The following is a 25801-nucleotide window of genomic DNA, read 5'->3' as shown; positions in this document are numbered from 1 at the left end:
TTGGAGAGAGACCATAGCTGATTACCATGTCTGACTATCCATGCATCCGATTGCAAGAGGGCATAAACTGTCCCAGCTGAAATACATTCCATAGCAGTGGTTCCAAGATTCCAATCAGATAGACGGGAATCCACATTCAGGCGAGGTAAAGGAGAAATATCAGCAATCATCCGCTGAATTTCTGTCCAAAGATGAGAATAATGGGATCCCAATTGAAAACGATCCGCCGCAACAGAGAAAGAAAGAACCTGACCTGTGTCATCCACCACCTGATGTATCTGACAAATTCCTTTTTGAGATAGAAAATATGCCTGACGAGGTGAACGGTCAACCAAAGTGGAAGAAAATACACGACTCCAATGCAAACTCTCTAGCCGCAGGGAATTGCCCATCAAAGATCGGGAACCATGCCATATCATATGTGAAGTAACTTCCTTCCAATCAATAATGAGAGAAGAAGTGAAAGGACATCCCGGAATGTGTCCTTCAAGTTTTCCACATATAAGATCCCAGTATGTGGGTTGCCAATGACCATAGAATGGCGTGACAATATGCCGACACAAATGGGACACCATGAGAGTCCAGGGTTGCTGCTGATCCAACAAAACCGGCAAAAGCATAGCTTTCCTAGCCAAAACATGACGTCTCAAATCCAAAATATTCAGGCCTCCAAGACGCTTAGGAGAGCATAACTTGTCCATGGATAACAATCTGAGGCCCTTTCCACGAGATGAAGTGCGCCAGAAATGCGCCAATATACTTGACATAAGGGACTTCAAGCGGGATTGAGACCAATATAGCAAAGGTAGATAAAACTGCACATAAGCTACAAGAATGCATTGCACAATTCTCAAACGCACATGAAGCGGCCAAGTGGACAACTTCCAATAATGCAACTTGGAGTGCAAGCGCTCGGCTACCCAATCCAATTTCCGTGTAGCCGATACAGTCCAACCCAGCGGATAACCCAAATGACGAACTATAATGTTCGGAGGAACAAGTTCGCCTGGCCAAAGCAGCTTATGCCAATCACACTCAGTCAGAGCCAATAGTTTGGATTTACGAAAATTCACTTTGAGGCCTGCTGCCAATCCAAACAAATGAAGAGTGTGCATAATTTGTTCCACATCATCTTGGTGATTGCGAGGCATAAAGAGAGAATCATCTGCATAAGCTTGCGCAATAAAATGTTTCCCAGAGGGTAATTTCAAGCCCTGCAATCTTCCAGACGAAGTCAAAGATTCCAAATACATAAGCAGGGGATGAGTAGCAATCGCATAAAGCAAAGCACTGAGAGGACAACCTTGCCTTACTGAACGTCCCAAATGCCAAGGATCTGTGAGAAAACCATCCAACAAACCGGCAGAGGTACTGTCAGCATACAAGAAATAAACCACAGAGGATAGCTTAGGCCCAAATCCCAGCCGAAGCATGGTATCTGCAATGTAATCCCAAAGAACAGTGTCAAATGCCTTTTCAATGTCAACCTGCATGACCAATACATCTTGTCGAGTGTATTTCGCATACTCCATGCCAATGATGACATTTGCTAAATTATCAGTAATTTGCCTTCGTGGAATGAAGCCATACTGAGATGGATGCAAACCATCATGCAGAAACCCTTTAAGTCTATTGACAAGCATTTTAGCAAGCAATTTATAAACCACAGGCATGAGTGTAATCGGCCTCCATTGCGAGAACTCTTCACAAAGTGCTTGCTTTGGAATCAACTTGAGCAAGCCTTCTTTCCAAGATGAAGGCAAAACCTGTTGCTCCCATGCCCTGTTTATCATTAACAATAGTGGCTGATCCACGTATTGCCAAAACGACAAGAAAAATTCTACAGTAAGGCCATCCCAACCGGGAGATTTCCAACGACCCAAATCACACAAACTGGCATACAATTCTGTCTCTGTGAAGGCGGCTTCCAAAAGTTGAGCCTGCTGCGCCGATAAAATCGGTGCAACTCGAGATAAAAACAACCGACGAGCCTCTCGACCTTCCTGCGTGAGAGAAGAGGCCTCAAAAATCTTGCCATAATGAGATTCCATGGCCCGTGCAAGCTCCACACGAGAGGTAGTCCAATCACCAGTCGGGAGTTTAATCCTCTTAATAGTTTGAGACTGCCTAGAAAGATGTAAATGACGAAAGAATTGTTTAGAAGTGCATCCTTTATCCACTATAGCTTTTTGGCGAGCTCTAGTCTGCCACTTTGTCAATTTTCTCTCATCATTACGATGCAACAAAGCACGAGCAGAAAGCAACTCTGTCATCTGGGTTTCAGTAAGGGATGAAGTGTTAGCCAGATGCATCAAACTTTGACAAGTGTCTTTGGCCTGTTGAACTTGCTCTCTGAAATGCGATAAATAGTGTCTGCCATAATCCTGGATCACACATTGAATCCGCATAACAAAACGAAACCATGCTGTGTCCATATCAACATGCATTTGAGAGATCAATGGCGAAATAATATCCACAATCAGATTGCGGAAAACCTCATGCTTAAGATAAGCATTATTGACATGGAGGAGTCTCTTTCTAGTTAATGAATCATTGGCAGAACAAGAGCCGAATTGTATTTTCAAGCATATCGGAGCATGATCCGAGAGACACAAGGAGTAATCAATCCACATATCACATACAAAATCATCATACTGTTGCATGTGAAAGAGATACCATCGGTCCAGACGAGCACGATACATTGATCGAGCGTTATGCTGAAATGTGAATCCTGGATCATTGGCTTGCAACAGAGGCCACAAATCCAAGGCATTACATGTGTGCTGAAAGAGATCCCAAGCTTGTCGTTCCACATGAAGCATGTGAGAATGTCCAGTAGTATTATCCACATGATTTGGAGCATTATTAAAATCGCCACAAAGGAATGCATTAGAACGCCAACAATAAGAGGAGATGGCATGCCACAAACGAGCCCTGTCAGTAGAGGCTGTGTATGCATACACCCCACCAAACTCAAAAACTTCCCCGTTGATAATACATTGAACGACCATCCATCTGCCAGCTGGATCATTGAATACCAACATGGGAAATAATTCATGACGAACAAGCATCAGCACTCCAGAGTATCCAGCGGATCCTGCATAAGCTATCCAATATCCTGCAAAATAGGAAGTTTGCCCGGCAAAATTATGCTGATTATGCTCTTGAAGAACAACAATATCTGCTTTGCAAGTATGTACATAGTGCCAGATTAGCCTCCATTTATCCTGATTGCATAATCCGCGCACATTATATGAAAAGCACTGTATAGAACTATGCATCTTAAATGGTATATACAGTGGGCGAGAAAACCAAAAGAAAGCTTAAGAACTCGTGCCCATGGGCACATCCGCATCTGTCGCAGAAACATCAGCTGCCAAATCAAAACTCGAATGTGGAGGAAACAAGCGATGGCCTTCCGACGTTGAAGCGGTGCCCCCTGTAACTACTTCCTTATAGGATCGAACAACTTTATCCCAGGCCTGAGCTAGGGAAGAGTTATCATTACAAGGCAGTTTTTGCTGAGCAACATTCTTCAAGGGGGGCACATAATTGCGAGAAGATGGTAAAGTACGTGCTTTGACAGTTTTCTTGGGTACTATCCACGCCTGAGTAGCAGGAAGCTTCTCTTTGCCCTTGTCTTTGATATTCGGGGAAGCAGGAACACTTGGCATTTGAGACTGCTTCCCTTTACCTTTATTGAGTCCAGTTGTTGATGTGGATGCAGAAGCACCTTTAGATTGTGCCTCAGGGGAAGATTTCACTGGAGGAGGAGTCTGAGGGGTAGGGACAGCCGAAGGAGGGGGTTGTAGATTTGGTTCAGAACATTCAGATTGCATATGACCAAATTTGCCACAGCGAAAACAGGAATTGGCAAATTTCCCCCATTTAAGCTTGAATGGTCGCTTTCCGACCACTGTGTCCCCAGAATCAACGGTAATGCCCATAGGAGCAGGAAGATCAGTGTCCCATAGAATACAAAAACGATTTGTATTGGCATCCAACTTGGGGGGGCAAATCACTTTGCCCAATTGAGCAGCCAACAAAGGAAGAAAATGACGCCAAGTACGAGGAAAATCCACCACTTCAACCCAAACCGGGCACTTATGTCGAATAAGGCTCTGATAATCTTTAGTAAGAGCCCAGGGAAGAACATGAGTCATTTGCGTATTGAAGAAGAGGGGAGACATTTCCAACAAAGCATCTCTAGCTTCCATGTCTGCTAACAATACCTCATAGAATCCTCTTGCTCCAAAATAAACACCCCGGACTGCTTGACGCTTAAGCAAGAAATCAACCCATTGTCCCACATCCTGTGCACTAGGCATCTTGCCCGGGAAAAAGAGAATCACTGCATTCAATGCATACTGTGCAACCGGATCCATGAGCTCCTGCACCGGAATACGCACTTCTGTGACTGGAGGAGGTCCTTCCCAAGCACATCTTGCTTCTTCGAAATCCTCATGCAGGCATTCCTTAATCAAAGACATGGCATCCAAATTCGAGGTGTTCATTGCTTTCCGACGCTTGTAAATGGCCAGCTCAGGCGATTCCATTATGCACACAGGCGACTAATTAACCTTCTGTTAGAGGCAAGGCGGGGGAGGCCAGCCGGCAGCAAGAACATTCAACGGCAGCAGGTTTAGGCGATGGTCAACAGGCGAGTAAAGATCCGAAACAGGTAAGTCGCAGCAGGCGATCAGAGTCGAGCAGCGACGCCACACACGTATGTAACACACACCACTGACACACACACACACACACAGCTGTACACAGGCTGCAGCTCGCGGAATAGAAGTGTAGTAGGAGGCGCAGCGATGAAGAGAGGAGAAAGCAGGGTGGTAGGCGGGAAGAAGAAGAACCTACACACACAAAGGGGACCCCTAGGAGATAGCGGGGAGGGCTGCTGCAGGCTTGAGGCGAGGGCGAAACGAAGCTACAAGCCCTAGAGGACAGTCGCAGCGGCAGCAGGGAGCACACACACACAACGATCCTGCATACACACACACACTTCAACACACACACACACACACACACACACACATACACACACACACAAGTGAGAGCTGTAGCCAGAGGGGAAGCGAAGGAGAATCTTCTCTCTCTCACACACGTGCGCAGGCAAGAAGGTCCACAGGCGAGCAAGTCCACGCCATCTCTCTCTCTCTCTCTCTCTCTCTCTCTCTCTCTCTCTCTCTCTCTCTCTCTCTCTCTCTCAGGCTACCAGGCTACCACACTACATCAGAGGGAGATCATAGAGACACGGGCTCGACATCAGCACCATATCCAGGAGCGGCTAGCTCACTTACACTCACACCCGGAGATCATGCTCTGAGGTATTTTTGCCTCGCCATCGCCTATGTATCACATATTACACACCCCGATTATGGTACTGGTTGGAGCTAGACAGATCTGCATTGCATTCTTGTATACCCTGCACATATAGGTTGCATACTGAGCCTCTAGCAGTAGTGCTCCATCCATCACCCCCCCCCCCACTAGCTCAGTACTTTCATAGTTTATTTCATGTTCATTTTGTCCTTTTTTTTTCTGGACATCCAGAAGACATTGACAGTTGTACATTGATTTGTCTCATACGTCGAGTTCGGCCTCTAGTAGACGTTAATACATAGGCATGGGTGACGAGATCAGAGCCTCAGTTCACTTTCCGAGGGGAGCCGGTAGAGTACGTCAGGTCATATGTCTACTTGGGAGTTACTTTCACAGGACCACGTTTCTCCCTAAAGGAGGCAACAGTAGCTAGATTAGCTCGAGGGCATGCAGCCTTGGGGGCACTTGAGAGGCAGTGTGCACACATACAATTTCAGGAGCCACGCACCAAATTGTGGCTATTAGATACGCTTGTCACACCGACCCTCTTGTACGGAGCTCCAATTTGGGGACCCAGTATACATCACAGATCTCAGAGAGGCACAAATGAGGGATGGAGGCAAATGGAGAGACCACTGATTATGATGATTGCCCGCATGATTCGGAGCAAATCATCAGTACCACATGAGATTGTTCGGGCTGGGCTGGGTGCCCCACCAGTAGTAACCGAGGCCCTATTCCAGGCAATTACCTTTTTACAGCGGCTATGGGAGCTCCCTCAGTAGAGGTACTCCCGATTGGCATTGACCTCATCCATACAGTTGGTAGAGGATGGAGATACTCATTGTTGGTACACTCAGATGAGATCATGGTTTGACCTACATGGTTTGCGGATAGAGGCACTACCACCCTTTCAGTACAGTCTGGATTGTCCATTTTTGGATCTCACCTGCTCAGAGCAAAACTGCGTGATCAGGATGGATATCATCAGAGTGGACACAGAGAGAGGATATGGACTAGCCCCCTTGAGCCCTTGGGCACGAAAATGGCTCATTACAAGAGCCATTTTCTACACCTCTCACCGGATGATTTTATCACCCGCCCGGCGTACATGGATGTACACCTATCACAATGGATATATTGTGCCATTGGACAGATCCGGACCTCATCACACCAGCTCCGGATTGAGACAAGGCGATATGTGCATCAGATCTTGGGTGACCGCATTTGTCAACTATGCTACCAGGAGGCAGAGATAGAGGAGCACTACATTTGCCGATGTACAGTCTATTATGAGATCCGAGGGAGATATCACTGCCTCTTCCAAGAGGGTTTTGGGCCGTTACGCAGGATCATGGAGTTTGAGGATAAGAGATGCCTAGGATTGTACCTACTTGAGCTCAGGAGACACAGAGAGACCCTCTTGGCAGACAAGAGACCGAGCCATGATGTACCTGGACAGAGGACCCTGACAGATTTCTTCGGCACCAGCACTAGCAACCCAGCCCACATACCTCCTGATACCTCCTCCATTGGGCCATCAGGGCACTGACCATGCTCCCAGGGAGTCACCACTGATAGAGCAGTCATCTTATGTCGTGCTTGTCGACCACGCCCACCACGATCCCGACCACGGCATCCTCACCACCCATCGCCAGATCAGAGCCAATATTGCTCGGCATCGGAGGCGCCTACCTCGCTTCTACGACCTCTCCATTCTAGACAGTCCCATGGCGGAGATACTTGATCTAAGGAGAGGGCAACATTTCAACTGATCAGCATACATGGATCTACTTGATATACATTTTCTAGTATTTTCCAGTATTTTCTACTCAGTATCATCTCGGAGTCTTACAATTATGTTCTTATAACTGGAAGACAATCAGTTTATTGTACTTTTTAGTCTCACTTAGTTGTTCTCTTTGATGAGACACCAACTTTAGATGTACTCTCAGTTTTGGTCTCATAGGCCATTATGGCCTCTTAGAGACATTAATATATCATTTCATTTCATTTCTCTCCCCCACAAGGCTCTCTCTACTGCACCTCAAACTTCATATTTCAAAAGTGCTTTAATGTTCATTGATGAATCTTCAAGCTTCATATTTCAAAAGTTTATAAGTAAACTATAAATTTTGTATACATATATATGGGGGGCAGTGTTCACTACGTTTGGAATCTTTTCAGCACGTTTTCCAAACGTACTAACATATCGTTCACTACGTTTGGAACCACCTTGCTTGGTGTAGCTTCGCCACTCCCATGTAGGGAATTATTTTGGATTATGGTAAATAGATTTTGGGAGAAGAAAGACAAAGTGAAGGATGCAAAACTAGTGACTCAACAACTCACTGAATGTAGTCATCAAAGAAGTCTTGATGATTTAGAGCAAGAGGCATTGATGCAACCAACCATTTGTCTTAAGAAAAATGATAAAAGAAAGCTCCAAAAGTGGAAGATCAGATCCAGACAAAAATCTCTGAAAGACACAAGTTGCTCGTCCAAAGGATTTTTTAAGAGCTTACATGTTTCCAAGACTTTACAATGCATTCATAGAGTTAAGAATCAGGATGATTGTTGGATTGATAATACGCAGCAATTAGAAAGGGAAGTTTATGGCTACTTCAATAACCATTTTCCTTCCCTCAATGAATCAACTCGAAAAAAAAAATTTTCCGAGAAAAGATCCTTTCATTAGTTATATAAAAACGCCCGTAGGGCTACAAAAGATCTCTCCTGCTCATAAGAGAAACAGAGCAGTGAATACAGCAAGGCAGCCCGGGAGACTCTCCCAAGGTGCTGCGAAATACAAGCATCAGTACAAAGGAATGAGGGGCTAAATCATACAATAGGAGGGGGGAACAGCCAAACAGGTGGCGTGTAATGCCAACGGGGGATCCCGTGTGTAAGGTATAGAAGGGGCCGCTGCGCCAAGTGGTGTGAAAGGCCTGGCGCCGCAAGATCGCCTCATCCGAGTCGCCCCGGATGCGGTCGTACTGTCCTCGCAGGGTGTGGATCAACTCCTGCCAAATCCCCCGTATAGTCTCTGCTGGTGGCTCCAGTCTCCCCTCAAAGGCCGTGAAACACCGGGCCCTTCAGGTGAACCAGATGGTGAGGCTGTTGAGGAGCTCCCATCGTAAATCCCTCTCCTGTGTCCAGCTCGCGGACGAGAAATCCGGTGACGGAACCAGGCAAGGCTGGCCCCTAATGAATCTGATGGCAATGACTGTCCTGCTCCATCTCATAGCCCATAGCAGGCCCTGACGAAGTCGACCAAGTAGCGGCACCCCACGTAAACATACCCTCTGGAGAGAGGGGGGCCAGAATACGTAGCATCCGCAGCCAAATCTGTTGCGCCTGAGGGCAATCCCATAGGCAATGTCTCTGTGTCTCCATAGGGTGGCCGCATCGGACGTAGGCCGCCGGAAGACCGCTGTAAACAAGCCAGGTGCCAACTGCTGAGCCCCTGTGGGCGACCAGCCACTGGAAAGTCGAGATCCTGTGGGCCTGTCGACTAGCCCAGAGCCGAGCCCAAAAGTCCTCCAGGAACTCCTGTGAGAGTCCCTGTAGCCGCCAGTGCCCCGCTGCAGCTGGAGATACCATCCTCCTCGCCGTCAAAATATGCCACCCCAGCCGAACAGTATACTAGAAAAACGTGATCTCTGTGGCCTCAAGGGATGCATAAGGATCATGCCACTCGTACTCCCCAGGGTCCCACTGTAGCCAGGCCAAGGGGCGCGTCGCATATGCCCATATACGCCAATCCGGGAGCACATCTGCAGGATCGGGGTCAATATGCCACTTCCGAGAAGCAGCGGCCACTACCCGTATCCTCTGAAAGGTTCACTCTACAACCAAAGGCGACTCCACCTCCACTCTCTGAAGTCTGCCCTCATCCTGAATCTCATAGTAGAGGCATCTGCCATCCTCAGTGCAAGCTCTGACAGCAATCAGGATCTCCAACTCTGTAAAGGCTCCCATCCACCATGGGGCCACTAGCTCGAAAGGCGTGAACCACTCCTCTGTGAGTGCCTCCTGAATATCATCCCTCATAATCAACCCCCCTCTGAGGTGACTCAGCCTCTCCACCTGGATCTCCTATGGGAGACTGCAGAAGGCCTGCCAGTCTCCAAAACTACGTGCTGGGCCTGCCGCTAAAGGTCCACAGGCTAGACGAGGCCGAGAACCCAGCAAATGACCCTGCTCTGTGCGAACCACTGGGCTCCAGATGAGCGGCTATCTGGCCCGCTCCTCAACACAAGAAGGAGGTCGCTGAGAGAGCCCCGGTCTCAGCAGCTCCCAAGCTCTCAGGATGCTCAAAGCAAATCTGTCCTCCCATCCTCTACTGAGGCTTGTCCTCCTCATCTCTATGAAGATCCAGCGAATCTCTGGTGCCCAAGTGCCCCCTGCTAGGGGAGCCCGAGCCTGCAGCCGCTGCAAGAGAAGCTCTTTCCACGGCTCTGCGCCTGGAAGCAGCCCCCGAACAATAAGCTTCCCCAATAAGGCTCTACTCTGATCGACTGGATCTATAATGCCCAAGCCTCCCTGAGCCAGCGGAAGTGTAATAACTGCCCATGCAACCTTTGCCCAGGCTGGCTGACCGTCCCGCCCAGACCAAAGAAAGTTCCTGATCAGCCTCTGTACCTGGCTGATAGAAGAGCTCGAAAAGATCCAGCAAGACGTAATGTACCACATGGTCGCTAACAGCACCTGATTTGCCACCACCACCCTCCCAGCCAAGGATAGTCGAGCTGTACTCCAATACAAAAGCTTCTTCCGAATGCTCAGAAGAAGCGGGGAAATCTGCTGCTCAGGTGACAAATCTAGTCCAATCTGGCATCCCAAATACCGCACTGCTGTGCCAGGAGGAATCCATCTAAAACCGGGGTCCGGGATCCATGCCGGAGTGGGAGCGCTGCTGATCCAAAAGGCCACTGTCTTGCGCCAATTGATCAATGCTCCCGAAGCTGCACTAAAAACCTGGAGCGACTGCTCTGCCCGAAGAAGATTGGCCTCTTGGCCATGCAAAAATAAGGCCGTGTCGTCAGCAAACTAAGCATCGAGCAGGTCCTCCCCCCTGACTGGGAGCTGGAGTCCTCTCAAACCAACCTCCTCTGCCATAATACATGCTCATAGCCTCCGCAAAGAAGAGAAAAAGAAAAGGGGCGAGGGGACACCCCTGACGAACTAATCTGGTCAGCTCAAAACTCGGTCCCCGTCCTCCTGCAATCAACACCTGGCTACGAGCTGTGGAATACAGAGCCGCCACCCCTCTAATCCAGCCTGGCTCAAAGCCCTGGCGAAGCATGGTGCCCTCTAAGAAACCCCAATCAACTCTATCGTATGCCTTCTCAAAATCGAGAAGCATCACGACCAAGTCCTCACCAAGGAATCTAGCTCAGGCCGTCGCCTCCCAGAAAGTAAAGATGTTGTCAAGGATAGTGCGCTCCTTGACGAATCCTGTTTGGGTAGCATGAATCAACTCCCCCAGGAAGGGCTGGATCCTCAAACTCAAGGCCTTGGCTAAGACCTTGTAGACAGTATTGAGGATCGTAATAGGTCTCCAATGCCGAATATCAACTAATACTCCCTCCCCCTTGGGGATAAGAAAGATCAAGCCCTCTGAAAAGCTCTGTGGCATCACCCCAGTGTCCAAAACATACTGAAAGCCCCTGCGGAGGCCTGGCCCCAAAAGGTCCCAATAGCGCATAAGAAAGGCCGGCGTCAGTCCGTCCTCCCCTGGGCAACTATGTCGCGGCAGGACCCTCAAGGCCTCGGCAAGCTCAATCTCTGAAAGAGGCGCACCAAGAACTGTACGCATACGATCTGTGACCCTCCTCTGCACATGGGCCCACACAGTCTATCTGAAAGCATCCCGATCCTCAGTGGCTGGCTCCGCTGAAAGCAGGTCTCTATAGAATGCAGTGGCAATGGCTCTGATCTCCCCGGGCTCAGTAGCTACCGATCCATCCGGCCTACCAAGCTGACGGACTCCTGCTCGAGCATGGCGAGGTCCAGTGATCTCAAAAAACTCCCGAGTCACTCTATCACCAAGCTGCGTTCACTAAGAGGCCTGACGACGATAGTAAAACTCATGTCTCTGCTCCTCTGCCTCTCTAACCTCCTGGCGTGCCTGGCTCAGCTGGGACGCCACCCACTCACATGCAGGCTGCTGCTTCTGAAGGCGCTGAAGCGAAGCAAGGCTGCGTCTCAGCCGATGCTCCCGCTCGCGAATCTCTCCCAGCCGTGTCAAAGCTACCGCGTGCAAAAAAGAGCTAAGCTCGATGAGTCCCTGGCACACTGGCCTGCTACATCCTAGTCAGAGCACTGACTATCATGCCAGATCCTCTCAATGTCCTCAACGAGACTGGGATCTGTAAGTACCCTCTCTGGGATCCTCAACTGCAAGCTGGGCTCCCGTGTCCTCTCCTCCAATGTCAAGATAACTGGCGCATGATCTGAAAATGAGGTGCCAGCGAGAATGCCGACGGAGCCCCCTCGCTCCCCTAACCAATCGCCCACATAAAAGCAATCAATCCGTGATAGATTAGTCCCTCCCTGCCGGCGATCCGACCGAGAGAAACTAAGACTGTCCTGAGAGCGGGAGAAGGCCCCATGCTGCCATGCATCAGTGATCCTCAGTGACATGCAAAACCGGTCCCAAGCTGCAAGCTCCGTGCCGTGCACTGTAACATGACTGCCTCCCACTCTATCGGCCGGGTCCTCAAGCATGTTGAAGTCTCCCCCAACACACCAATGTGCGGCCTCTGGCAATGCATCCGTAACCTGGGTCCAAAACTCTGCTCTGGCACTAGCATGGTTGGGCGCATAGACGTTGAGCACGCCCAATAGCTCATCATGTATCCTTAGAATGACATACTGTGCTCTACCAGGAACAATGATCCCACGATCCACAATGGCGTGCCGCCATACATCTGCAATAACCATGCATACTCCTCCCTGTCCACCCAAAGGACCAAACCCTGCAGACCAAAAGGTGTCCCATCTACCAGACATCACCAAACCATATCTCCGGATCCTGCTCTCACCCAAGTGGTGCTCCTGCATCATCAAAATATCAATGCTGCCACCAACCAGGCATCTCTGAAGCTCCTGCCTCAAGCATCCACGATAGCGTATAAAATGTGCTCCGCCAAGGCCCTGTACATTCCATGAGATGATCCTCATGGATGGCCTGCTCTGAGGTGGATGCTGTCTCAGCCGTACGGCGGGCCTTCACAAGCGGCTTGGATGGAGAGTAGTCCCCATCCGAGCGGCTGCGAATCTGCCCACCCGGTGTACTGCAAGAATCACGGATCAGGCGCCAGTGGCTGTGGCCCATGGCGACTGCCTCCCGCTCTAACAGAGCAACCTCGTGTATACATACATATCCAGGGTCGCGTGCTAAGTCTGCCACTATGCAAACGACCAAATGACGAATCCCTGAGGCATCCACACTGCCGGGATCCAAGAAAAAATGAGCCAACTCCCATAGTCGGCCTATCACATCTGTCACCTCCAGATCGCTCACATGATGAGAAAACTCAACTGCCTGAGTCTTCAAAGTGCTAAGAGCGAGCTCTAGAGTCCACTCCCGGTCGCATGGGCCACATAGAGAAGACCACTGCTGAATCAAGTGCCTCCTCCCCACGGGCCGGACGTATCACTACATGAACTCGGATGGGTGCTGGCTCATGGGGGCCCTCTGCTCCAAAAAGCCGTGTGAAGGCGTAATCAAAAGCCTCCGAGCGCTGTCTAATGCCAAGGGAACTCAGCCGACTGCGGATAGATGATATCCGGGAAGCCCGAATCGGCATGGTAGGTCTCCTCGGTGTCGCTCGAGCGAGGTCGGTGCTCAGCGCCCTCCGGACTGCAGGTGAACGCCAGGGGACTGCCAGGGCCTCCCGGGAAGGTGAGGCGGGCGGGGGGGGGGAGGAGGGGGGGGGAGGGGGGTGGAGAGGGAGCCGCTGCCGAAACCGCAGCGGGGACGGGAGGAGGCGAAGGTGGAAGCGAGGCGATCGGAGGGGACGGGGGTGGGGGGGTGAAGGTGGGGGTGCTGGCATCTCCTGGTCCTCAGTCGTCTCGCAAGGGTCTCCTCCTGGAGGGGAGCAAAGCTGTTCCTCACGGGAACCCAGTGATGCTGAGACTGTGGCTGCTGCTGCAGCGGTCTCTGGGCGTGCTGCTGTGGCTGTCGCCCTCGACGGCACCCCTGTCCAGGCTACCACTCCGAGGTCTCTGTGGCCTGAGCAGATGTCCCGGAGGCAGCCTGCCGAGCCGCATCTGTGGGCGGGCCATCAGGGGCCTGCTGCTGTGGTGAGGGTCGGGGTCTCCTGCGAGGACAGGCCTTGGCCAGATGACCGACCTGCCTGCAAATGAAGCACTGGTTCGGGAGCCCCGAAAACTCCACTCTCTGATCAATCCATCCCAACCCCTATCCTAGGTAGCTGAATGACCTTAGGAAGGGAGGAGATATCAGACACCAAAACTCTGACCGACGGAAGCCCAGCTGCTCTGGCTACCACTGAAGCTGCTATGGGGCCAGTCTCTAGTACCGAGCCCACCAATGCTCCTAGCCTAGAGAGGAGCGGAAGATACTCCCGGCGGAGTCCAGGGAAGCAAACTGTAACATGGAAAAGGCGCTCTCCCTGCTCAGCTGCTGCTGGGTCAAAGCCGCGCTGCCAAGGTCTGAAGAAAGCCCGAGCACCCCTGATGTCAAAGGGGACTCATGGCTATGACCTTGGCCACGCTCTTGAAGGTCTCGAACTCGATCTGGTAATGTCCACGGCCCAGTAGCTGTACGTCCAGGATCTTGCCCACATCTGCAAGAAGGCGGGCCTGGAGAAGATCCCGGATCTCCCCTCTGCTGGGGCGAGTGCCGACTATACGGCAGATGGTGGAATGAGCCTAGAGGCGTTCCACCTCTGCGGTGAGGCTCGCTTCCTCTTCCGGCAAAAGAGAAAGCCTGATGGGGGTGTCCTCAGGGGCAGGCGAGGGGGCTGCGGGGGAATCCCTCTGAGGCAGGGCGGGAGGAGCCTCCATCAGAGTCTGAAGCTATGGCGTAGGCGAGGCGAAAGCAGAGATCCTGCAAGAACCGAGCTGCACACGGAGAGGTGGAAGACGAAGGCCGGAGAAAAAAGGAAAAACCCCCCTGGGGGCAGAAAGCAACAAGAAAAGGGAGGGGGGCGAAGCGGAGAAGGAGTAGCCCTGGGGGGGGGGGGGGGGGGGGGGGCGGGGCGCTGCAGAGGGGAGGTGCGCGAGAAGAGGGGGGGGCGAAGGCGAGGAGGGGCGGTGGGCAGTGCAGCGATGGAGGGGGGCGCAGTAGCGAAGGCAGGCGGGGGGGGGGGGGGGGGGGGGGGGCAAGGGGAGGCGCGAGGGATGAGGGGGACGCGAGGGGGCGAGCAGGCAGGTAGGCGGGGGGGCGCAGGTGTGCAAGTAGCGCGAGCAGGGAGGGGCGGGAGCTTCAGCGAGCACCAATCAACTCGAAGAATTATGGATGCGCGGCACCAGTTGCTTCACAATGTGAATAGAATTCTGTCTTGCCAGCAGGCATCTGCTCTGGAGGTTGAATTCACCATGGATGAATTACAACATGCATTGCACAATTTGGACAAATGGAAACCCCCAGGATGGGATGGCCTCACAATAGAATTTTTTATGCGTTTCTGGGATATGCTGAAATCTTGAATATGAGCCCAAGTAGCCATAAGAGTATGGATGATATCACCCTATATAGTACTAATGCACCGAGACCCAAAAATCTAGACACCCTCAATAACCTCTGTGCATCTAGCTCTCCAAATCTGCCATGTTGTAATACTGGCAATAATCTCCCAACTGGTATCAATCCTCTGTCTGGGGGGTGTATAATCAAAGTGAGGGACATCCTACAATAAACCATGCTAGGCAATACCTCTACGAATAAAAATAGCAGAGTCTGTACCACTGCCCTCGTAAAAGAGCTACGGATCGGACTGGGAGAGCCAAGCAACTGCCCCCCAAGTCACCTGCATAGCGTGGCCACTCAATTTGCCCATAAGTTGGGCTACAGAACCCCAAATCTATTGTGAAGTGCTGCATCCCCATAAACAATGTTGTACAGTCTCAGAATTTGCCACAAACCTAGGGCAGGTAGGTGCTACACCGAAAACTGATCTCCACTGAATGGTGGGGAGACCACCATGTAAGAATAACCAAAAGAAATGAGAGATCTGGCTCCTTCTGTATGAATGGCAAAGCCTATGCCAATATCTGCGCTGTATCACTAGAGAAATATTATAGCTCTCCCAATGAGGCCTGAGAGTTGGGATCCTATGCATCTGTCGAGTGAGGAGAAGGTTGGCATTCCGGACTGTGAAACTGAAAAAGGGAAGGCTTTTCAATGGATCGAAGGCTCTTAAAGGTCTTCCAAGCAAGAACTGTGTATGCACCTCTCTCCCATCCTGACCACTGTATGAAGACTTTTGTCATGAGGGATTGCGACAAATTGAAGATTTCAACACTACAAACGCTTTCATCGTGAGGACTTCCGCTGTCATCCACTCTACTTGCAATTGGTAAGCTTTGATGCTTAAATATGGAAGCAAGTAGCAGGAGGGAGGAACCGAACTCCATGATCACATACCCTGTGTAGTGTTCTCTTGTCCTACGTGCTCTCTTGCAGATTGTTGCTACCATGTGTTGGTGGAACAATAGAGAGCAGATGGTAGGGAACATGGGCACTTGAGAGGGTAGTGTGTGAGTTGCAAGTCTACACCAACAACCGCATTGTTTGAAATATTGTATTCATATGCATTGGTATGGAAATCTGGTCAGAAATGCCCATGACACTATGTACTTGATTCTCCCAAGTTCAATATACTATATTTGAGGGAGGGGCCGGCCGTTCCGGCCCATTGTGCGTCTCTTGTCAATTCAGCAAATTACTTCTTGTATTGAGCATGTTGTCCATTAAATCTTGGTGTATTTAAGTGTATTGATTAGCATTGTGTTCAACCAAGTTATAGGCAGGGGACGAGGTCACCCATGATTTCTTGGAGACTGCCGGCCCTCACCATCACAGAGACGGGATTCAAAGGTTGAGGGGCCTAGATGGTACCATCACGCGCAGTTAAAGGGTGCACAGGCAGGGAGTAGGGATCCTCATCAGCCACTCTGGCATACACCTATGTTTGCCTCCACTGGGGATCAGTTTCCCACAAACTCTCTTACACCCCAGTAGATCTGATTATACTTCCTTCTACAACAAAAAATCAAAGTTTTTGCACATCTGAATAATATAAACAGGATGCTTCTTGCCAAATAAATGCAGACACTAATAGAAGAGATGAATACCTCAATGGTTTTACGTACAGTCACAAACCTAATGTCATCATTCTGTAAAGCCTTCATCTCTTTGAACTCATAGATAGTGGATATAGTCGTAACTCTTGACTGGAGGTCTTCAATCCCTTTTACTGCAAGAAGGATAGAGTCGAGTAGCAGAAGAACTGTGCTTTCTATCAAAGCCAGAGAAGGATCAAATATGAAGTGATCACATTCAACTTTCAGCTTAATTTTGAACATGGGCATCAGGTGGAGGCTCTCTGTCTCGGTATTCAATGTGTTTTTTTTGACCACGGTATTAGCTCTGTCTCCTTCCTTGTTTGGACTTCTGTTTGCATTCTTTTCAATATCTAGGCTATGCCTCTCCTGAACTGGAGTGTATTGCTCCCATAGCTTCTTATATGTATCTATTGACTGCAGTACCACATCCAGAAGCTGTTGAGTCATGGAAAGCGATAAACGCCGTACAAATCCTCTTAATTTGTCAAGAGAAGGGCCTGAAAATTCAGTGGTTGGAGGAGCAAGCTCATCAATCATTGCGACAACCCTAGGAATCCAGCTGTTATCGACAAAAACATAAGACCAATCAAATCAAATGTGAAAAAAAAAACAGTCAAGGATTTTTCCACAAAAAGAAGTCATAGCTTTTTCCAAAAGCAAAACAACTTATACAAATAAGACCATTCCATCCATTGACTTTATGGTCAAGCTTAGGCATCAGCAAAGAGAAGAAAAAAAGCTAGCACCTACATCCACTTCTCATACATGTGAACTACTCCTGTTTTGTGTGACCTACACCATCCTTATACAGACAATGCAGTGTTTTGTGGAGATCCCTACACCTGTACAGATGAGAAAACTATGCAGCTGACAACAGCTCCTTTGCTACAGAATGTGAGCTACTCCTGTTTGTGCGACACCATCCCTCTAGAGACAATGCCCTGTTTTGCAGACATCCATACACCTGTAAAAATGAGGAAACTATGCAGCCAGCGTCTCCTTTGCTACATGATATACTGCAGGTAAAATCTGTTGTACGAGCAGTACTGACAATAAAAACTGATGAAGGGTTGTGATTGCCAATGATCACGAATGCTGGACTGACCTTGTGGCTCGACAAGAATCCTTATCAGATCAGGAGACTCAAAGGCATCTGACTAAATCCTAATCACTTAAAGCACGAGTTAGAGGATTCCTTGATCAAATTCAAGCATAAAATCCTTGACATTAACACCCAGATCCTACCAAACTTTTGTTTATTTGATGGTTTGGGTCTGCACCAGGAGCTGGTGCTAGTGCAAAAACCCCTGCCTAGTAGCGTTAGTGCACACTGCAGACAGTAATAAACAAAAGGAGATTTGCCCAGTTTGGTGTCTGTACTTGGACAGCATCTCTACCTGTACTGGTGTGTGGGGATGGTAAGACCAGTTGGGTCTGGCATGGGCCCCCATCAAGATGGGACCCAGGCTCTGGATATGAATAGATGCTGTCTTGCATGCTTGCACGAGTGACTCTCAAAGGAATGAGATTTGTGCAGTCTCTCCAGGAGTATCAGTCCCCTCTATATACAGAACTATCCATTGCAAAATGCCTAGTATCAAGACTCTCAAATCAACAATCTCGCATAGAAGTCCATCTTGCTATTGAGGCTTCATGCATCCCACAGCCCACACATTTCAAAGATAATGACCACAGCTAAAGGGAAAGGTTACATGCTCTGCTTGAGTGATTGCCAGCTCGTGGATCTTTCACTATGGAGACACAAATGAAGGATCACTCTTGACTCTAGAGTTTGTACCCTCGAGTTAGATAGAGTATCTCCAGAAGTTCTTCTTCAATCATGGATTTGCCTAAAGGAAGAATAAATGGTCTTTTGGTTCCATTTAGAGACCCTTCTTATGTGGCTTTTAGATGACTAATCAAGCTCTTTGTGGGCTTGTAACCATGAGCTGCGGATCATGTGAGGCACCCACATATTCAGAATTGGGAGTCCTATGGTATTACCTCTGACATTCAGAGGAGTTTCTGGTGGAGGATGTGGCACTCTTACAGGAAGGCACAAATCTCCTCATTCATTTGGATTTCACTACAAGGTGGACTGGCCACCAACCAGTGGAGATCGGTCGTTGGTGTTAATCCAACTTGCCTAAGATGTGTAAGAGCTTCAGAGACAGTTTACCATTGCCTATGGGAATGCGACGATTTGGACCGTGATAGCACACCTATTTGGCAGGATTAGTAAGGATGCCTACATATCTTTTGGTGCTATCATTTGGTTGACTCAATCGGGTACCCAGCTTAGGTATGAGGGGGACGACAAGAATCACGCCATTTTGATCAGGCAAGGAGTTGCTCAGCGGGGTTGCAATCAGGATTTGCCACATTCAGGATACGCCCCGCCGGCACAAAGATTCGATAGTGCATGGGAGATTATTGCTAGTATTACAGCCTGGCACGTCTGGAAGGCTAGGTGCACTAAGGCCATAGAGGGCACTATTGTCTTGGACACACAGTGCCTTTGCAGGATTTGGAGTGATATTATCCATATCCTTATGGCAACTTGAGCCAGAATCCAGGGATCTTCGAGGGCCATAGAGAGAAAGCACGGCCAGTTTATGAGAGAGTGAGATTATGGTCTATTCTTCATTTCCACTCATATGGGACCTTGTTGGCAACACAAGGCACCCAATTGATTGAGATCTCCACCTAGTTCGGTTTGAAATCTCCCTTTTGTATATTTTTTCATACTTAATAGCAGTCTCTTCTCCATAAAAAAAGAAAAGAATTAACTGGAGCCTTGCTCCCACAGAGTAGCAAAGCTGAAGTACTAAAGGTCATGAGACATCTGGCGCGTTCTACAAGACTACACAAATGAGTGAGTACAATGCAAATATAGTTGTCTAGGCTAAGACCTAGAAAGGGAACCCACATCAAAATGAGAAACCGACAAGGCAACCACAACAACTTGGAAAGTGCCTAGAATACTTTTTGGCGATCAGCAGCAAGACATCTTTATTAGTCTATTAGAATTGATTAGTCCTAGCGATCCTAGTTTAATGGTTTGTATTGATCTCACTCTTGCTCGATGAGAAAGCAAAAAAAAAAATGTATTAACGTCTACGGAAGACCCCAATGGTCTATGAGACCGTAAATAATACAATGGTACAACGAATATACTGAGCCATGGACAAACTGAAAAGGAAATGAAAAAATGGAAAAAACGCCAATGCGTGTATACATCCAGATAGCAGATGATTATCGTATGATCCCTCCTCAGCCAGCACCAATCTCCGGGCGGCAGGAGGGTCATGCCTCTATGATGGGAGCATGTCATGTCAGCGGAGAACCTCCCGGATCTGTCTCTGTGTGGTAGAGGGTCTTGATACTCTGGATCCAGGGCGTTTGGGTCATAGAATGGATAGAGATCTCTCGTTAAGAACTCTTCTTGGGCGGGTATGGGTGGTGGGCTCTGATGTCGCAACAGAGGCACCAGTATGGGTGGTGGACTCTGATGTGTATGCATGTACCACAAAGAAATCTGACTCACCGGGAGGTGTCCTGTTAGGGCTGGGCCTATCTCTCAGCAGGCTGCCTCAGCACTACATCCCTATTCATCTAAGCTCCATCACGAGGGCAGTCCATCTCGTCTCACCCGCTCCCTCTCCCTGTTTTGCGATATAACTACATAGAGGACTCTAGTGCTAGCCATAGGAGGTGATCTCTATAAAGAGTGTATACATTCTGAATGTAAGTGATGGTATATCATTGGTGCTGCAGGCTGATAAGACTGTACTCAAGAGAATTCTTGGCTAGGGAAATTGAAGTGGCTGCTATAGAGTACCAAAAGTACACAGAAGAAGATGATAACAATAAAAGAGGAAGAAAGGGCAAGGCCAAGTTGGCCAGATTGACAGAAGGGTAGGGCTACAGGACGGGGGTAAACTAAGAAGGCTACAAAACAAAAGAAGTTGGGGAGGAGGCTCAAAAGAACAGGTGGCGGACTTCAATGAGTGCAGAAACTACGTGGAGCATCATGATCCCCCGCCCCCCTTCCTCACCAATGCTTTGTACCACTCCTGTTCCCCCCATCTCAAAATAACACTGTCCCAGCCCTGCTGCCTTTGCTTTACACTTCCCCCCAGCCTTTCATTTTCAGCTTGGAACTTCTTCAGCTTTCTCCTCCCGTCAGAGCTGCCCCTACCTTTCTGCTGCCCTTTTTGCACAAGCTGCATCACTGATATTGAAACTCTTAGCCATGGATACATCAGGATCACATTCAACTTAGCCTCACTCACAGGCATTGTCCTGAAGCCCCTTCACATTACACAGTGCAATTATGGAAGCATGGGTTCTCACCAAACTGTGACCTTTTGTGCCTAAGGTCGGATTTCTTGTTCCCCAGCCTGCCTAAGGAGTACACCGTCTTCCAGGGATTCGTTCTTGTCACCTCAAACAGGCAATCAAGTTGAACCGTGCAGCACAGTGTATTCCTTCTGATGCTGATTATCCCTTCTCCAAGGAACCTCCCCCAGCAGCCCTCTCTTTGGTGCCTGGATGACACCGCCTTCCTCCAGGTGAGTTCTCGAGGCTCCCAAGACAATTCTTCGCCTATAAAGCATTTGGCGAAGCAATGCCCACAGTGCTGGACTGCCAGAGGCAGCTCTCATATTCCTCGTTTGCCATATATACCCACCCCGCACCCCCCACCCCCTTAAACTTCCCCAACCTGCCACAAATTGTTACTGGGTGGACAGGATGAGCAGCAGGCACAGAAGGCTGATTGGTAGTCGCATGGTTACTACTGTTTTTTTTTTTAAGAGAGAGAAAGAAAGAAAGAAAGAAAGATATATTAACGTCTCCTAAAGGCCGAAATGGCCCATGAGACCAAAACAAGGTACAACTGATGATGATGATGTCTCATCATAACAAATCTGAAAGAAAGAATGAAAATAGTTACATCCCAAGAGAGCTAAGAGCTGAAAGCTGAACCGCTGAATCGTCACGGTAAACTCCTCCGGTGGCGGGCAATGATGGCTCGAATCTGCCGATGGTGAGGGAGTCGTGGACGCAATCCTCGTGGTCGTGGGCATCTCGCTCTACAGATGGCAATGGCTCTGTCCAGGGTGACTCCTCTGGAGGGTGGTCTGCCAGGTAGGCTTGTACTACTGTTAGAGCCATTGATGCCTTAGATGCCAGCCATGGGGCACGGCCTGGATGCAAACACCAAAACCTGTTGACGTGAACAACAGTTGTGGCCGCACACTGCATGAACAATAAGCGCTACATGAAAGAGATGGTTCAACAACAGCAGTAACTTGTTTGAAATGTAGCATAGCATCTGTCTCAACAGCAACGATGATATGGAATATCTTGCCTCTGGCGGGGGCATGCCAAAAAAGGGCATCCCATCCATGTGGAGCCAGCCATCTCTAGCCCAAGTGGTGCAACTGTGCCTTTTGTGTAGCAGGTCCCAGGTTTGGACCCTGGCACGAACATTAGGAACAAAACCCACCGAAAAAATGCATTCATATAGAGGCCTTTTAAGCTCTTTTCTAGTAAGTCACATGTTTCCTTTAAAAACTTTCTTACTCATTCCGGAAGTTGTCCACAATTTCCCTTAGGTAGTCTTCTTGAATCAATCGAAAGTCCTCCAACTTCAAAGGCCGTGGCAGTGTGAACAATAGAGGGTTGAATAGGCATACATCTGTAATATCCAACTCTTTGTGAAAGCGTGCCAAGCCTAATAGAAAGGCTTCCTCTGCCACACATAAAGTCTTCAAAATCTCCTCTTTTAAACACGGCATTGCAGTGTCAAATGCGAACTCGAGTGGGATGCACCCTTGCCTGAAGCCACATCATCAAAATGTTCCTTTAAAATCATCTCCACATGTTTAACAAGCAGCAGAAACACACTACGCCTGCCTAGTCTTATTTCCGACAACAAAAATGCATCTCAGATGAGGAAGACTCTGACACATACTCCAACAAAAAATTATTCAAAACATTTTTACAAGCTCGTAAAAGGAATGTCCAAGAAGGTGGAGGCAAAGGTGGCAACAGTGACATGGTGGCAATACGTGTGGACATGGTCACAAATAGATGACAAGCTGGCAGTGTATGTGATAAGGTGGCAAGGGAGATTTTTCCACATGGCAAGATCTCATCCCTTCCATCTTGCTAGAGGTAATTACCCTCTGTTTGGGGTCTTCTCTGCCTTGATCAATTGGGTGCTTAACCGATTTATGCATAGTTTTGTCTGTATATCTCTAATCAGTGCATGACCAAGCAGCTTACAATGAAACAAAACATGTCATTGTAGCCATCCCCATTTGTATAACAATGAAAAGATGGCTCCTTTCAGAAAATCTTTCTATTAAGCATGATATAGAGCACAAGTAAAACAGGAAATGGCTCTGAATTAGAAGTAAACCTAAACTAGGTATGGTCTTGTGAGAAGGAAAAGCTCATTTCAACAGTGATAATGTCAGATATTGTGTGTTGACTTCATGCAAGAGCAAGGTGGTTAGAAAAGTTAGGTATACACCATACTTACAATACGTGTTCGATCTGAGTATGGAAAGCACTGATAAGATAAGGTACGTGAAGTACACCACTCTTTTTCTAGTTTGAATAGTACAAATATAAAATAGATAGGATTTGTGGCCGGGAAAAGGAGAGGGGGGGGGGGGGGGGCGTGTTCCGAGAGTTCAAATCCCTGCAGGCTGGAATCTGGGCTATTTGCAGCCATAATTGTACCGCCTTTGGGTGGGAGAACAAGCCGCCTTTGGGTGGGCACTCAAGTTGCTACTACAAAAGGATGTACTCAAGAAAAATAAAATAAAAAACAGATCGTTTGAAACACGTGCAAGGAAAATCATATGGGATGCATGGACAAGGCATAGAAGCCACGTAAAAAGGTCTAGGACTAAGTAGAATCTTATGCATGTTGTATGGCGTACGGAACCCTCCATATAGTATGTGTGCAGTACACAAAGTATTGTACGGGTCATGAGGTTGAGTAACGAGTACAGAATGCAACTATGTGCAAGAGTAAAGACTATGAGCCCGAGTCTCATAAAGGCATTTCCATCCACATTTAGAATCACCCTCACTTTTTGGAAAGGATACAGCTGCTGAAAGGCATGTGGAAACCCACTAGGAGCTGCATGCTAGTCCCCACCTTCCAAAGGAACTGGTTGAGATAGGTCTACGGTGTGATACCTGGATGCACCTGTCAAAATGGGCAGCGGAAATGAGACAATGTACTGAGAGCAGAAGTACAGAAATTAAAGAAAGGAGAAAGTGGTATAATCTCTACTATATACACCAAAAACCGGTACAAAATGGTGTGGGGGGATGACATGCAATATATACTAACTGGGGCAGCCAGTTGGCCAGTAGCAACTGGGCCGACAGCCCCATAATGGGCCCATGACTGGAAAATGTCCAGTCAGCCAACGTAAAAGGCAATCGGCTAGAGACAAATCAACTCGGCCAGCAGAAACAGCCCCCCCATGACCAGCAAAAGAGGGCGGCAAATATGGACAATGAGGAAAAATGGAGAAACTCCTAAATGGGCAGGCACACCCACAACAATGGCCTCACTCCCTACTGAGAAATATGGTACAGACAGGAGATGACTGCTAACACCCCCTTTCAAGCTTCCCCCTCCACTTCTTTGGTATGTGAACATAGGCATCACTCCCACACGGAAATGGGAGACATCTGGTTTCTTGCCAGAATAAGCCTCAAATGGAGTCATTTTAGGTACTGAAGTCGTCAGAGATCGGTTGAGGGTATGGACAGCCGTAGCCACACCCCCTCCCCAAAGTGGACGAGGAAGATCACGATGCTCCAACATCGTCCTCGCCATCTCCACCACGGTCATGTTCTTTCGCTCAACCCCTCCATTCTCTAAAGGCAATCCAGTATTGGCGAGCTCCCGCTTGATGCCATGCTCCGCAGAAAACCGCACAAAAGCATTAGAAGAAAACTCCCCTCCTTTGTCAGCCCGAACGGTCTTCACCTGCAATCCAGACTCCTTTTCCACCATAACATGTCAATGCTTGAACTGAGCAAAGGCTTGGTCCTTCTATGAGAGAAAATAAACCCATGTGAACGTGCTACAATCATCCACAAGCAACATGAAATACAAAGAACCTCCCAAAGATGGGGTCTGCATAGGTCCACACAAGTTAGTGTGTACCAACTCCAATGGTTTCGAAGCCCGCCTAGTAGCCTGCTTCGGAAAAGACTCCCTGTGCTACTTCCCACGGATGCAAGAACTACAATGTCCTTGCTTGCTGCCAACATCTCGCAAGCCATCCACCATCTGGTCCTGGAAAGCCCGCCGCAGCACATCCACATTCAAGTGGCTCCCCAAACAACCTAGCCTGTTGCTTCGGAGAGCAACAAAATGCTCATCAAACTCCACCCGCATGCCACTCTTGCAAACCTCATGCACTGACAAAAGGTGAAAACCAAGAGATGGAAAATAAAGAACCCAAGAGGAATGCTTCCCTCCTCTACCATCGGGAATGATCTCCAACCTACCCTCACTATGAATCGGGATAGTGGATTTGTCACTAATAAAGATGTGACCTGTTTGCCTTCGAAGATCCTGTAACAACTCTCGAGACGGAGTCATGTGCCTGGAAGCACCACTGTCTAGAATCCACTCCCGAGTATCCCCAACGGTGAGACCAACTTCCTCCCTGCTCGAAGAAGATGAAACTTCGGCGTCCATAATCTCCAAGTGCATAAACGCTAGAATCTTTGCGGCTGCAGCAGCTGAGGAATCAACACCTTTCTCAGTGCTCCGCTGAGGACATTTCCTCCAATAATGGCCCTTCTAGCCACAATGGTTACAAGTCCGCTCGGCCCTCAAAGCCTCACGCTCTGATTCGGGATTCTTCTCAGAAGACTTCATCGGTGAAGACTTCCCTTTGCCCTTGTTGTTGTTGTTGTTGTTACGGCCTTTCGACCACTGGCTATTCAAAGCCTCAAAACCTCCGCCCTGTGAAGGGTTCAAAAACCGCTCTTCCTGGTCCAAAACCATTGGCACAAGCTCCTCCCATGTAATGCTGCTGAGCCTCCCACTGGTGATCAAAGAAGAATACAAAGCTGAGTACTGAGGGGATAGATGAGA

At 48.7% G+C, this 25801-nt stretch overlaps 2 protein-coding genes across 2 annotated transcripts in view; both read right to left on the bottom strand.

Moving 5' to 3' along the window:
• LOC147629972 (uncharacterized) overlaps positions 1-25801 on the bottom strand; it is a 300394-nt gene that overhangs the window by 240495 nt on the left and 34098 nt on the right. Inside the window, exons 6-7 of the mRNA XM_086811523.1 lie at positions 22243-22497; positions 16663-17212 (exon numbers count right to left, since the gene is read on the bottom strand). Of these exons, the coding sequence (XP_086667649.1) occupies positions 16663-17212; positions 22243-22497 (805 nt within the window). The remainder of the gene's footprint in view (positions 1-16662; positions 17213-22242; positions 22498-25801) is intronic.
• On the bottom strand, positions 3308-4747 carry LOC147629973 (uncharacterized). The gene has a single exon (XM_086811522.1). The coding sequence runs from the start codon at positions 4554-4556 to the stop codon at positions 3324-3326; it is 1233 nt and encodes a 410-aa protein (XP_086667648.1). The 5' UTR covers positions 4557-4747; the 3' UTR covers positions 3308-3323.

This window comes from Cibotium barometz, chromosome 17 (genome assembly GCF_041138505.1).
Source record: "Cibotium barometz isolate CiBa-2024 chromosome 17, ASM4113850v1, whole genome shotgun sequence".
NCBI lineage: Eukaryota > Viridiplantae > Streptophyta > Polypodiopsida > Cyatheales > Cibotiaceae > Cibotium > Cibotium barometz.
This window is presented reverse-complemented; position numbering and strand designations above follow the sequence as displayed.

Bases quoted from the DNA above. Each gene is read 5' to 3' on its own strand.
- LOC147629973 (XM_086811522.1), bottom strand. From the start codon at position 4,556: ATGGAATCGCCTGAGCTGGCCATTTACAAGCGTCGGAAAGCAATGAAC.